Here is a 12,154-nt window from a genome sequence, read left to right as displayed (position 1 = left end):
GAAATATGAGTTTTGTGAAAATGCTTAATCTCTTTAAAAAGCTTTAGCTTAGTAGGACATGTTACTGTACTTATACAAGGGGGAAAAAATCCAAATCAAATATAACCTAAAATTTTCATTTCCAGATTTATAGAAGTTAAATGTTGAAGAGAGGGGGATCTGTTTTAATGCTTTTGCTGTTTGATTTTTAGCAGGAAAGGAAGGACAAGAAATCCTGGGGCCAGAAGCTCGGGCAGATGAAGTGGGATGTGCAGGTACTTTTGCCTTTTTCTCAAGCACTGTCATCTTTGAACAGCCTTTTGTGTGACTGGTTTTTGCATTTGTGAATCCTGCATTTAATCTGTTTCCTCCTCTTTATCTTGCCCCCCTTTAAATGGTTAAGTACCTAGGCATATGGGGCACTGTATGAAAAGTTAGGTGTTTATATTCTTTAAATTCACTGCAAGCTTAGATAGTCATATAATACAGATATTCATCTGTAATGATGATAAATATAATCTACAGATAATCCACAGAATAAGTGTTTGAATGATAATTTAAACTTCTGTCAGATTTTTACCATAGTTACAGAAATACAGATCTATTTTGAGTTTCATTATTAGTTACCAGGATCTACATGAAATTGCCCACAAGACTAAAAGCAGAAGAGAGAAAAATAAGCAAATATCATGGATTATCTAGAAACCAGATAAGAATTATGAGTATTTATAAGTGAACATGTCACAGCAAACAAGAGAATACACTTTTTCTTACCATTTCTATGATTGAAAAAGGCCAAAATGAAATTGAAAGTCGCTCAATCGTGTCAGACTCTGCGACCCCATGGACCATAATCCATGGAATTCTCCAGGCCAAAATCTGGAGTGGGTAGCCTTTCCCTTCTCCAGGGGATCTTTCCAACCCAAAGTGAAGTTGAATTATAGTAAACAAGGAAATTTGCTTCTCGGTGACTATATTAGTACATATTCTCCGAGACTTAAGGCTATTCCTCTATTATTGGATTCAAATCAGATTTAAGAAGGAAAAGAGTAAGTGCAAATCTTAAGTCCAGATATTTCATATGATAATGTCCAATATATGATAATACCAGGCACTTATTACTTCTCATAAGGCAGTCTTCAAATGTAAACTTCAAAAAGAAATTCCAAATTATTAGAATATTTTCTTAAAATTCTGCACTTAAAGGTAGTATAATTGTATTCTGTGTGTTCTACCATAGATTAGATATTTCTATCATATAGTTTTAAATTTTCTTTGTTTCTTCTTTGGCTTAACATTTATAGTTTTCTTTTTTTTTTTTTTTTTTACATTTATAGTTTTTGTTCTTTGCAGTACATTTTAGGAATATTCTACAGAGCCTTATAAATCACCTTGTGTTGTGTATGATGAGTGTATTTTGTAGTAATGTGTCAAAAATCGATTTTTACCAATAAGCATCAGCCCTCCCATACTTGTCATTTCTATAAAACAAAGAGCAAGCCTTTGTACTCTAACTGAAAGTGCACTCCACATTAATCAAATAATGGAATATATGATCATTTATGGTGCCACAGCCAAAGATTTTGTATTCTGCCTTTAACGTGATTATGTTGAACTTGCATGAATAATGTATTCAGGTATGCTTATTATCAAATATTTGTCAGGCTGACTTATACATTATATAAAATATTTAAACGATATATTTGTTGTTAGTAAAATAGTGTTAATGAACACAGAAGAATGCTGTTCATTCCTCTTCTATTTAATGTTAAATTGTGACAACTCACATCACTAGGTTAGTAGAAGGTCTTCTGTAGAAGATCATTTGCCCTTTGAGGCAAAGTGCCAGCAAAAAAGACACCTAGAGTTCCAAGTTGACAGTATTTTACCTCACAGTTAGCTTTTCAGTACAAAAATGAATTCATGCTTTCAGTTTGAAGTACTGAGTGATACATAATTTCCCTCCCTCCCCAAAAAATAGTCAGGTCTGGAACTAGAGTTCCCGCTGAAATACAGCACCCCCTCCAAAGTAGTGAGCCCTGTGTGTTACTTCCCTGGCCCTCGGGAGTTAGGAGTAAACAAACATTTAATAAAACTCTGATAAATGCAGTTTTCAGCAAAGAAGGGTGGAAATTAGATGTTTGAGACTTCAGAGCAGTTTAACTTTGAAGTCATGTTTCACCTTTGCTTGTGTTATTCCCTTCACTTCCAGGGAATAATGTGCTGACAAAGTAAACAAAACCATGGCAAGAGGTCACCATCATTAGTTTAGAACTTTGTCAGCTCCTTTCTCAAGCTCACTTCCTTCTGCAGTTCACGAAGTGAGGAGAACTATAGTCTCAGCTTAGTATTCAGAGAGTGAAAAAGTCACCCAAAACAGCCTTTGTTCTTCTAAGCATCCCTTCTTTGTTTGTTTAGCTGATACTTGTGCAAAGTTTCAAAATTGGAGGATAAAGATTGGAGGAAGCCTAACTATCCTTTATTCTTATGGGAGTAAAACACTGATAGCCTCATAAAAATGTTATTCAGCCTTTATATTAAAGGTTTGCCTCTCTAGTCTAGCTTTCTATAATTTGTGATTATAACCCTACAATTGTACACTTTGACCAAAGATTATAATCCTATCATTCTATACTGTGACAGTTAGTTCAGAGTTTTGTCACACCTGAAAGAAAACCAAATTGTCATCATATTCTCAGTATTTGCTCATCTCTTTAATATTTAAACACATGCATTTATTAGTTTTAAGACTAGGAATTTTGCTTTATAATAGACCTTTTCACCACATGCACTTCCCAGCTCTTTAAGTTTTAGGGGTAAACCGAGGAATGTCTGGTCTTAGCCTGAAACTGGCTTGGTAAGTACAGGTTCATGGAAACCGTGTACTTTAGTTGGAAAGAGCCCAGCTTTCGATACTGAGTCATCTTCTCTGGTTCAATGTTCACCTTGCAGAACTGCTTTGAAGAAAAGAGATAATAATTACAGAGCACTTACTATGTGCCTGATACAGTACTAAACACATACTGTGTTAGTTCATTTAATCCTCCCAACTGTCCTAGGACATACTGTTACTGTCCTCCAGATTTTATATTATACAGACTGATTATGTATTACCTCCCAGGTGATTATGTATTACCTGACCCTTCATGTTAGTAAGTACAGTTGACCCCTGAACATCACAGGTTTGAATGGTGCAGGTCCACACATACATGTATTTTATTTAATAATAAATACTGCAGTGCTTCACAGTCGGGTTGGCCAAGTCTTAGGATGTGGACTTATATACAATGAGGGCTGACTCTTAAGTTATACGTGGATTTTCCACCACTTGGAAGGTCAGCACCCCTAAACCTCATGTTTTCAGGGTCAGCTGTAGTTATAACCTATTATCTGGCACATTAAAAATGACATTTCTGACATCACTGTTATATTTGAAATCCACAGCAATTTAATACCATTTATTTTTTAAATATGAATACCTCTTTGAGAGTCAGAAATGTTGCATCATAATTTTTTCTCCCTGAACTCATATAGAATTTAATGCTAACCAGTGTATATTTCCTGTTCAAAGATACTTTTGATCAACTGTCATTTCTTTTCAAGAAAAACATATATATAAATTGAAATTTAGCTTTCTGTTTAGTTTCCAGGGACTATATGGCTCCTAGATTTTTTTTAATTTATGGATTGCTTTATCCTATGATCACTGATCACAACATACATGACAAATTTTAATAACTACAGTTTGCCCTTGAACAACCTAGGGGTTGGGGCGCTGACCCCTCTGCCCAGTCAGAATCCATATACAACTTACAGTGAGCCCTCCTGAGTACCCAGCTCCTCCGTACACAAGGCCCCTCTCTGTCTGCTGGTCCACATCCGTGGACCCAACCAATCGTGGAGCACAGAGAACTCTAGTATTCACTATTGAAAAAATCCAGCATAAGAGGACCCATGCAGTTCAAAACTGTGTTGTTCAGGGGTCAACTACTCATTAAAGTAAAATGTTACTGGAAATGAGATTAAAGGAGCCAAAGTATTTTTTAATTAGCCCATATATCAGTAGTTTAATGTCACTTATTCTAGAAGAAAAAGTGTGGAGCATTAATTCTGTTTCTGGTTTTTCTTTAGCTCTGAGAGAACTTTATCCTCATAAATAAAAAGATGAAATAATTTTTTGTTATAAATGATTTATTACATTCTTTATATATCTTCAGAACTATATGCAATGAATTATGGTTATCTATTAATAAGAATATTTTAATGACTTGTCAATGACCAGTTCCATTAAATGCGCCTTCAGTTCTGTTGAAAGCAAAGATTCAGAGCCACCTATTTCGCTAAAGGATTTGTTTCCCAGTCACCAGAATCATTCAGGCCCTCACTTCCTTGGGTGTATACCAAAAGGCTTCACCCATTCTTACTTACCAAAAGACAAATGATATCTGTTCTGATTTTTGCTATTTTTTTTACCCTAACTTAGAGGCACCTTGTGTAATATATTCAGAAATGGTTGGGAATACTGAAATATTGCTAATGAGTCAGTACATTTTTAAATAAAAATTCTTTTAATACCTGAACTAACTATATTTTGATCAATTTCTTAGAGCTGTAAACTTATTAGTTCATTCAATTTCTGGAAAATTTGTACCTAATAACCTTATTAGTGAAACCAATTATTGCTGTTAGACCATCAGCCAAGTCAGACTTTCTGGCAGAAAAATAAACTGTGTCTTCATTTTTCTAATTAAAATGAATGTGTCAATACACATTTTGAGGAATTTCATAAAATTTTTATATTAATATGAAGAATATATAATGTGTAAATAATGAGGAATGTATAAAATATAAATAAATACTTCTTTAAAATAGATTATTCAACAATGAGGTTAAGGTTATTTAGATCTAATCTAATTATTATGAGTTATAAAAATCTTTGTCTCCAAATGAGGATATTTACAACCAGTATATAGATAAGTTTATAACTTATTGAAGATATAATATTCATGTATAAAATACATATTACATGTATAATTCTGAACAATGTACACTACTTAAATCCTTATCATTCCATCATCTAGGATATATTTAGCTACTAGGCTATAGAAAATACAGACATTTTAAAAGTGGAGAACATTTAATTGAAATAAATGTTTTGTAATATCTGATAAAAGTATTTTTAAGTAACTTCTCAAATCTATATTTCCTCTATAAGAAATCACATAAATATAAATTTCATTTGTGAGTTTATTTTTTTGTTGTTCTACTTTTTTAAAAAATTTATTTATTTTAGTTGGAGGCTAATTACTTTACAGTATTGTAGTGGCTTTTGCCATACATTGACATGAATCAGCCATGGGTGTACATGTGTTCCCCATCCTGATCCCCTCTCCCACCTTCCTCCCCCTCCCATCCCTCAGGGTCATCCCAATGCACCAGCTCTAGCACCCAGTCTCATGCATCTTAATCAAGTTTAACTCAAATATCTGAAGTTACATTGAAAAGATCTACTTAAAAAAATAATGGTAATATATAGTGGAACTATACGTAACTTTGTTCTGTGTTTTCCAAGTCTCCTGTAAATGTGTTATCATACTTTCATAATTTAAAAAATAAAAAAGGAAAATAAAATGATAAAAGATATAGCAACACAGACTTGTACTACTTTAGCTGTTCAGAAGTGCTTATTGTTTTAGCTAATGACAGATCCTAGGAAAGGTTTTCAAGAATACTCCTTGCTTTGTTCTCACCAGCCTTCTGAAGAGCAGTGAATTTTTTAAGAATAGTTAGGGAATGAAACAGGTGAGGTCATTAAGGGGAAATTACTCTTACTTTCTCTGGCCATATCATATAGCTGATTTCAGAGATTCATAACCAGGGCCCAAACATCCCCATTTCAGTCGCCAGCCTTTCCCCTGATCACCTAGAGTGCTCTTACGTTGGTCTGATTGATCAGTAAAGCAGGCTTCTCCCAGTCAGTACTGTGAATTGTTTTCCTTTGGCAGCTGGAGGTTTTATACTGCAAGGCATGCGCTGTACTGATGTAATGGATGGAGGGGGGACCTGTCTGTCTTTGAAGTTAGAGCAAAGGACCGTGAAAAAGGAGTAGAAGAAAGAAGCTTTTGGACTCTAGAAAGGGCCCTGCGTGGAAGGACCCTGCATGAAAGCTGAGGATCTGAAAATGGATTCCCTTTAAGTGAAGAGTGGTGCTTCCATCTTAAAGAGTCTTCACCTCTGCTTGGATCCAGTGACCAAATTTGGCGACGACTGTCAGCAACTAAAAAGTACACTTCTCAGTACAGTTGACCATCGAACGATACAGTGGTGAAGGCACCTGCCCCCCCGCCTCCGCAGTGGAAATTCCACATGTAATTTACAGGCAGCCCTCCCAATACTGGATTCCTCTGTGTCTACAGTTGCACATCCATGGGTTCAACCAACGACAGTTGTATAGTACTAGAGTATTTACTGTTGAAAAAACCCAAGTATAAGTGGATCCTCACAGTTCAAACTCATATTGTTCAGGGACTGACTATATACAGCAGACACCACGTAACTGATAGCTACTGACTGTTTAAAAGGAGGAAAAGATGATGCGTAATCACCTTTATTACTGTGTCATTGGTGCTAAAGTTTTAAACAGCAACCACACTGAGGAACTGGGTTACTGCTCCCGTGCAAGTGTTTTAGTATCTGTTGAACAAAAAGATGCTGGTACATCACCATCTTAATTGGGTCCAGTTCAGTCTGCTGTTCCACAAATTTAGAACTGACTTCAATCTGAAGTGTGTGAAGAAGTCATCCATGAGACACCCAGGGGCCACACTGACCCAGGAGAGTGACCAGAAGTATGGCCCTTCCTCTGGGAGGGGGACAGACGGATGGAAACCCCAGAGCTCCAGGCCCACTCTGCAGCACACCAGTGCCTTGGGCTGCCTTCTCCAAGTGAAGACGTGCATTAGCCTCGTAACCTTCTGACCCTGGAGGAAATGCCTCTCCCATCACCCTACAGTGACACAGTTACTGGGGCAGAAAGACAGAGAACAGCCCTGTCTGTATCTGAATACTCGGGGAGATGGAAAGCATTTTTATCAATTTGATACTCTTTAACTCTTATTAGAAATCTTTCTGACTGTAGCTAACTATTAAAGCTGTTTTCTAAGAAATCACAGAATTGAACTGAACTTCAGAGCAGTTTGCACTCAGTTTGTCATTCAAGTACAACTCTAAGTAAACATGATACATTAGGTTGCTATGAAGAACTTAGGTTTGAGAACTATGTTTTTCTCTTTTCCTATTTTCCTTGTTTTATTATTGATTGAGAAACTAAGGATTCAGCCAACCTCCACTGGGTCTTGTTCACCAGTGCAATGGAATAGAAGTACAACCCTAAAACTTAAAGAGGATATGGTAACAATGTTGAGACTTTTAGAACACTTTAAACTTATGAAAACAGACTTCTCAATAGATTATAGCTGAATGAGTAAATTGTTTTTAATATTCCTGTAAATATTTCCTGTAGATTCAAGGATAGTCCTGTATTCTCTCAAGATAGTTTCATATTTAGGAAAACTATGTAACAACTTGGTGGTGAAATGGCTTTTTATATATAGAGTATGCATTTCTTTTAGTAAAAGATGATGAATGCGACTCAGATGCAGAAAATGAACAAAACCATGATCCTAACGTTGAAGAGTTCCTGCAACAACAAGATACTGCAGTCATCTACCCAGAGGCACCTGAGGACGACCAGAGACAGGGCACGCCGGAGGCCAGCGGGCATGACGAAAACGGTAATTGGAGCTCACGGCCGCTTGGTTGTCACCTCTGAAGGATTATTGCTTCCATTGCACTGTGTGGGAACCCACCTTACTATAGGGAACGTTTCTGAAAACCAGAATTTATTGCAGATGGCAATAGAGGATAATCTCTTTAGCGAATGGAGTGATGTCCATGGTTAACAGTGTGTAGTCTTTGTCAGTGCATCTCTTGTGTATGCTGTGATACCCCCACATATGAAATGCTTAGGACCATGCCTGGACATTGACTTCCATTCATTTATATGGCAGCAGGCAGTAGAAGTAGGTACTGGGAGAAACCATACTTTTGCTTGATGCTACTCCACTGTTCTGGAAGAAAACCTTGGTGGTATGGCTCAGAACATACTAATTTGGAGACAAATTTTTTTTTCCTGTATCTATGTTGGTCGTCTCTGATATTAACAGCCAGTGTATAAACAGCAGTAAAATATAGTAGTAATGTGTTTGTATTCTCCTGTAAAGAAATCAGCTGTCATTCTGCCTTCCAAGCACTAGAAACAGATGAAAATAGCATGTTTCAATACTGCTGTCTCAAGTCATCTCACCTTTGCCCTCCCCTACTGTGACCAAAGGTCTGTTCTTTATGTCTGCATCTCCTTGCTGCCTGCAAATACGATCATCTGTACTATCTTTCTAGATTCCATAGATATGCATTTATGTATAATATTAATATACAATTGTTTGTCTCTCTCTTTCTGACTCACTTCATTCTGTATAATAGGCTCTAGGTTCATCCATCTCATTAGAACTGACTCAAACGTGTTCCTTTTTATAGCTGAGTAATATTCCATTGTGTATATGTACCACATCTTTATCCATTCATCTGTCAGTGGGACATCTAGGTTGCTTCCATGTCATAACTATTGTAAATAGTGCTATAATGAACATTGTGGTACACGAATCTTTCTTTTTCAATTATGGTTTCTTATGGCCAGTAGTAGGAATGCTGGGTCATACGGTAGTTTTTATTCTTAGTTTTGTAAGGAATCTCCATACTCTTCTCCATAGTGACTGTATCAGTTTGCATTCCCACCAACAGGGCGAGAGGGTTCCCCTTTCTCCATACTCTCTAGACATTTATTGTTGGTAGACTTTATGATGATGGCCATTCTGATCAGAGGAAGATAATATTTCATTGTAGTTTTGATTTGCATGTCTCTGATAGGGAATGATACTGTGCATCTTTTCTTGTGTTTATTAGCCATCTGCATGTCGTCTTTGGAGAAATGTCTGTATAAGTTTTCTGCCCACTTTTTGATGGAGTTGGTTGTTTTTCTAGTATTGAGCTGCATGAGCTGCTTGTATAATTTGGAAATTAGTCCTCTGTCAGTTGTTTCATTTGCTATTATTTTCTTCCATCCTGAAGGCCATCTTTTCCCCTTGCTTATAGGTTCCTTCATTGTGCAGAAGCTTTCAGTGAGGTCCCATTGGTTTTTGTTTTTATCTGTGTTACTTCAGGAGGTGGGTCAGAGAGGATCTTGCATGTTGCTGTGATTTATGTCAAAGAGTGTTCTGCCTATGTTTTCCTCTGAGTTTTATCATTTCTGGCCTTACATTTAGGTCTTTAATCCATTTTGAGTTTATTTTTGTGTGTTGTGTTAGGAAGTTCTAATTTTTTTCTTTTACACATAGCTGCCCAGTTTTCCCAGCACCACTTACTGAAGAGACTGTCTTTTCTAATCTGTATGTATCCCTAGATCTGAAGTGGGTCTTTGTGTGTGTGTGTATTCAGTCAATAAGTTGTGTCTCGTTGCAGCCACATGGACTGCAGCATGCCAGGCTTCCCTGTCCTTCACTACCTCCTGGAGTTTGCTCAGATTATGTCCATTGAGTCGGTGATGCTATCTAACCATCTCATCCTTTGCCACCCACTTCTCCTTTTGCCTTCCTTCTTTCCCAGCATCAGAGTCTTTTCTGAGTCGGCTCTTTGCATCAGGTAGTCAAAGTATTGGAACTGCAGCATTAGTCCTTCCAATGAATATTCAGGATTAATTTCCTTTGGAATTGACTGGTTTGATATTCTTGCAGTTCAGGGCACTCTCAGGACTATTCTCCAGCACCACAATTAGAAGGCATCAATTCTTTGGCACTCAGCCTTTTTTATGGTCCAGCTCTCACATCCATACATGATTATTGAAAAAACCATAGCTTTGACTATACGAACCTTTGTCAGCAAAGTGATGTCTTTTTAATATGCTCTCTAGGTTTGCCATAACTTTCCTTCCAAGGAGCAAGCATCTTTTAATGTCATGGCTGCAGTCATCATCTACGGTGATTTGGGTGTCTTGTAGACTGTGTGTATTCGGGTCTTATCTTTGTATCCATTCAGTCAATCTTTTGGTTGGAGCATTTAATCTATTTACATTTGACGTAATTGATGATATATATTCTTATTGCTGTTTTGTTACTTTGGGGATTGTTTTTGTGGATTTGGGCATTTATTGTTTGTAGATTTTTTGATGATAGCCATTCTGAGTGGTGTGAAGTGATACCTAATTGTAGTTTTGATTTGCATTTCTCTAATAATTAATAATGTTGAGCTTCTTTTTGTGTGCCTTTTAGCCATCTGTATGTCTTCTTTGGAAAAAAGTTCATTTAGATTTTTTGCCCATTTTTTGATTGCATTGTTAAAAGAACAGCTGAGTTGCATGAGCTGTTTGTTGGGTGGTTTGTTTTTGTAGATCTTTTTTCTTCCCTTCCTCTCTGGTTCTCTTGTGATTTGATGACTATCTTTAGTGTTGTGTTGAGATTCCTTTTTCCTTTTTGTGCATATGTCTGTTGTAGATTTTTGGTTTGCAGTTCCCACAAGGCTTTGCTAAAGCAGTCTGTATATATACGAGATAGTTTTAAGTTGCTGGTCTCTTAATTTCCAATATCCTGCATTGTACTCGTCTCTTCTCACGATTGCTGGTTTTGATGCCATGTTTGTGTGGATGATTTCCTGCCTTTACTGTATGTTTGCCCTAACCAGTGAGCGTTCCCATTCATAATTGCGTTGTTCCTAGTTGTAGGCTTTTCTTTTTCCCCTGGAGAAGTTTTTTCATCAATTATTGTAAAACTGGTTTGGTGGTGCCAAATTAACTTTTGCTTGTCTGTAAAATTTTTGACTTCTCTGTCGAAATCAGAGCTTTGCTGAGGATTCTTGATTACAGGTTTTTCCCTTTCACCCCTTTAAATATACGTTGCCACTCCCTTCTGGCCTCTAGGGTTTCTGCTAAAAAATAAGCTAATAACCTTATGGGGGTCCCTTGTATGTTATTTGTTGCTTTCCCCTTGTTGCTTTTAATATTTTCTCTTTAATTTTTTTAATTTACTTATTTTAATTGGAGACTAATTACATTACAGTATTGTGGTTTTTGCCATACATTGACATGAATCAGCCATGGGTGTATATGTGTCCCCCATCCCAAACCCCTCTCCCACGTCCTTCCCCATCCCATCTCTCAGGGTCATCCCAGTACACCAGCCCTTAGCACACTGTCTCATGCATCAAACCTGGACTGGCAATCTATTTCATGTGTATATAACATATAAACATGTTATAAACATGTTTATATGTATATATACATATAAACATGTATATGGAAATATACATGTTTCAATGCTATTCTCTCTTTAATTTTTTATCAAGTTGATTAATATGTCTTGGCATGTTCCTCCTTGGGTTTATCCTGGGTTTTTCTGTGCTTCCTGGACTTAGGTGACTATTTCCTTTCCCATGTTAGGGAAGTTTCCAGCTATTATCTCCTCAAATATTTTCTCAGGCCCTTTCTCTCTCTCTTCTTCTAGGACCGCTATAATGTGAATGTGGGTACATTTAATGTTGTCCCAACAGGTAGGTCTGGCCGAGGCTCCTCTGAAATCACTGCTTTTCCCCTTGTGTCCCAGCACGTCCAATACCTTGTGTGTACCCCTTAAGCATGTTACTTATCTTTTCCTCAATTTTTTGGAGTTCCTATGATCAAGCCCCATTGACCTTAAAAGTCAAATGCTCTGGGGTCTCATCCCCCTGATGCCAGATCTCCAGACTCAGGAGCCTGTTATAGGGCTCAGAACTCTCATTCCTGTGGGAGAACCTCAGCAAAATGATTACTGTCTAGTATGTGCATCACCCACCCAGCAGGAATGGGGTTTAGTTGTATTGCGAATACACCCCTTATACCATCTCCTTATGGCCTCTTCTGTGTCTTTGGAAGTAGAATATCTTTTCTGGTAGGTTCCAGCCTTTTTTTGCTGTTGGCTGTCCAGCAGTTAATTGTGATTTGGGTGTCTTCTTGAGAGGCGGTGAGTGCAGGTCCTTACTCCTCCATCTTGTCCTCTGCTTACTTTAATCTTAGGCACTTATTCTTTTTTTT

At 37.2% G+C, this 12,154-nt stretch overlaps 1 protein-coding gene across 5 annotated transcripts in view; it reads left to right on the top strand.

Moving 5' to 3' along the window:
• Positions 1-12,154, top strand: part of ZEB1 (zinc finger E-box binding homeobox 1) — a 199,333-nt gene that overhangs the window by 164,068 nt on the left and 23,111 nt on the right. For 3 of the 5 annotated variants that reach the window (XM_065921219.1, XM_065921221.1, XM_065921217.1), the window contains exons 3-4: positions 192-254; positions 7,611-7,772. In XM_065921219.1, coding sequence (XP_065777291.1) covers positions 192-254; positions 7,611-7,772 — 225 coding nt within the window. The remainder of the gene's footprint in view (positions 1-191; positions 255-7,610; positions 7,773-12,154) is intronic. The other 2 variants (XM_065921220.1, XM_065921218.1) reach the window with 1 other exon arrangement.

The sequence above is a fragment of the Muntiacus reevesi genome, chromosome 2 (genome assembly GCF_963930625.1).
Source record: "Muntiacus reevesi chromosome 2, mMunRee1.1, whole genome shotgun sequence".
Taxonomy (NCBI): domain Eukaryota; kingdom Metazoa; phylum Chordata; class Mammalia; order Artiodactyla; family Cervidae; genus Muntiacus; species Muntiacus reevesi.
This window is presented reverse-complemented; position numbering and strand designations above follow the sequence as displayed.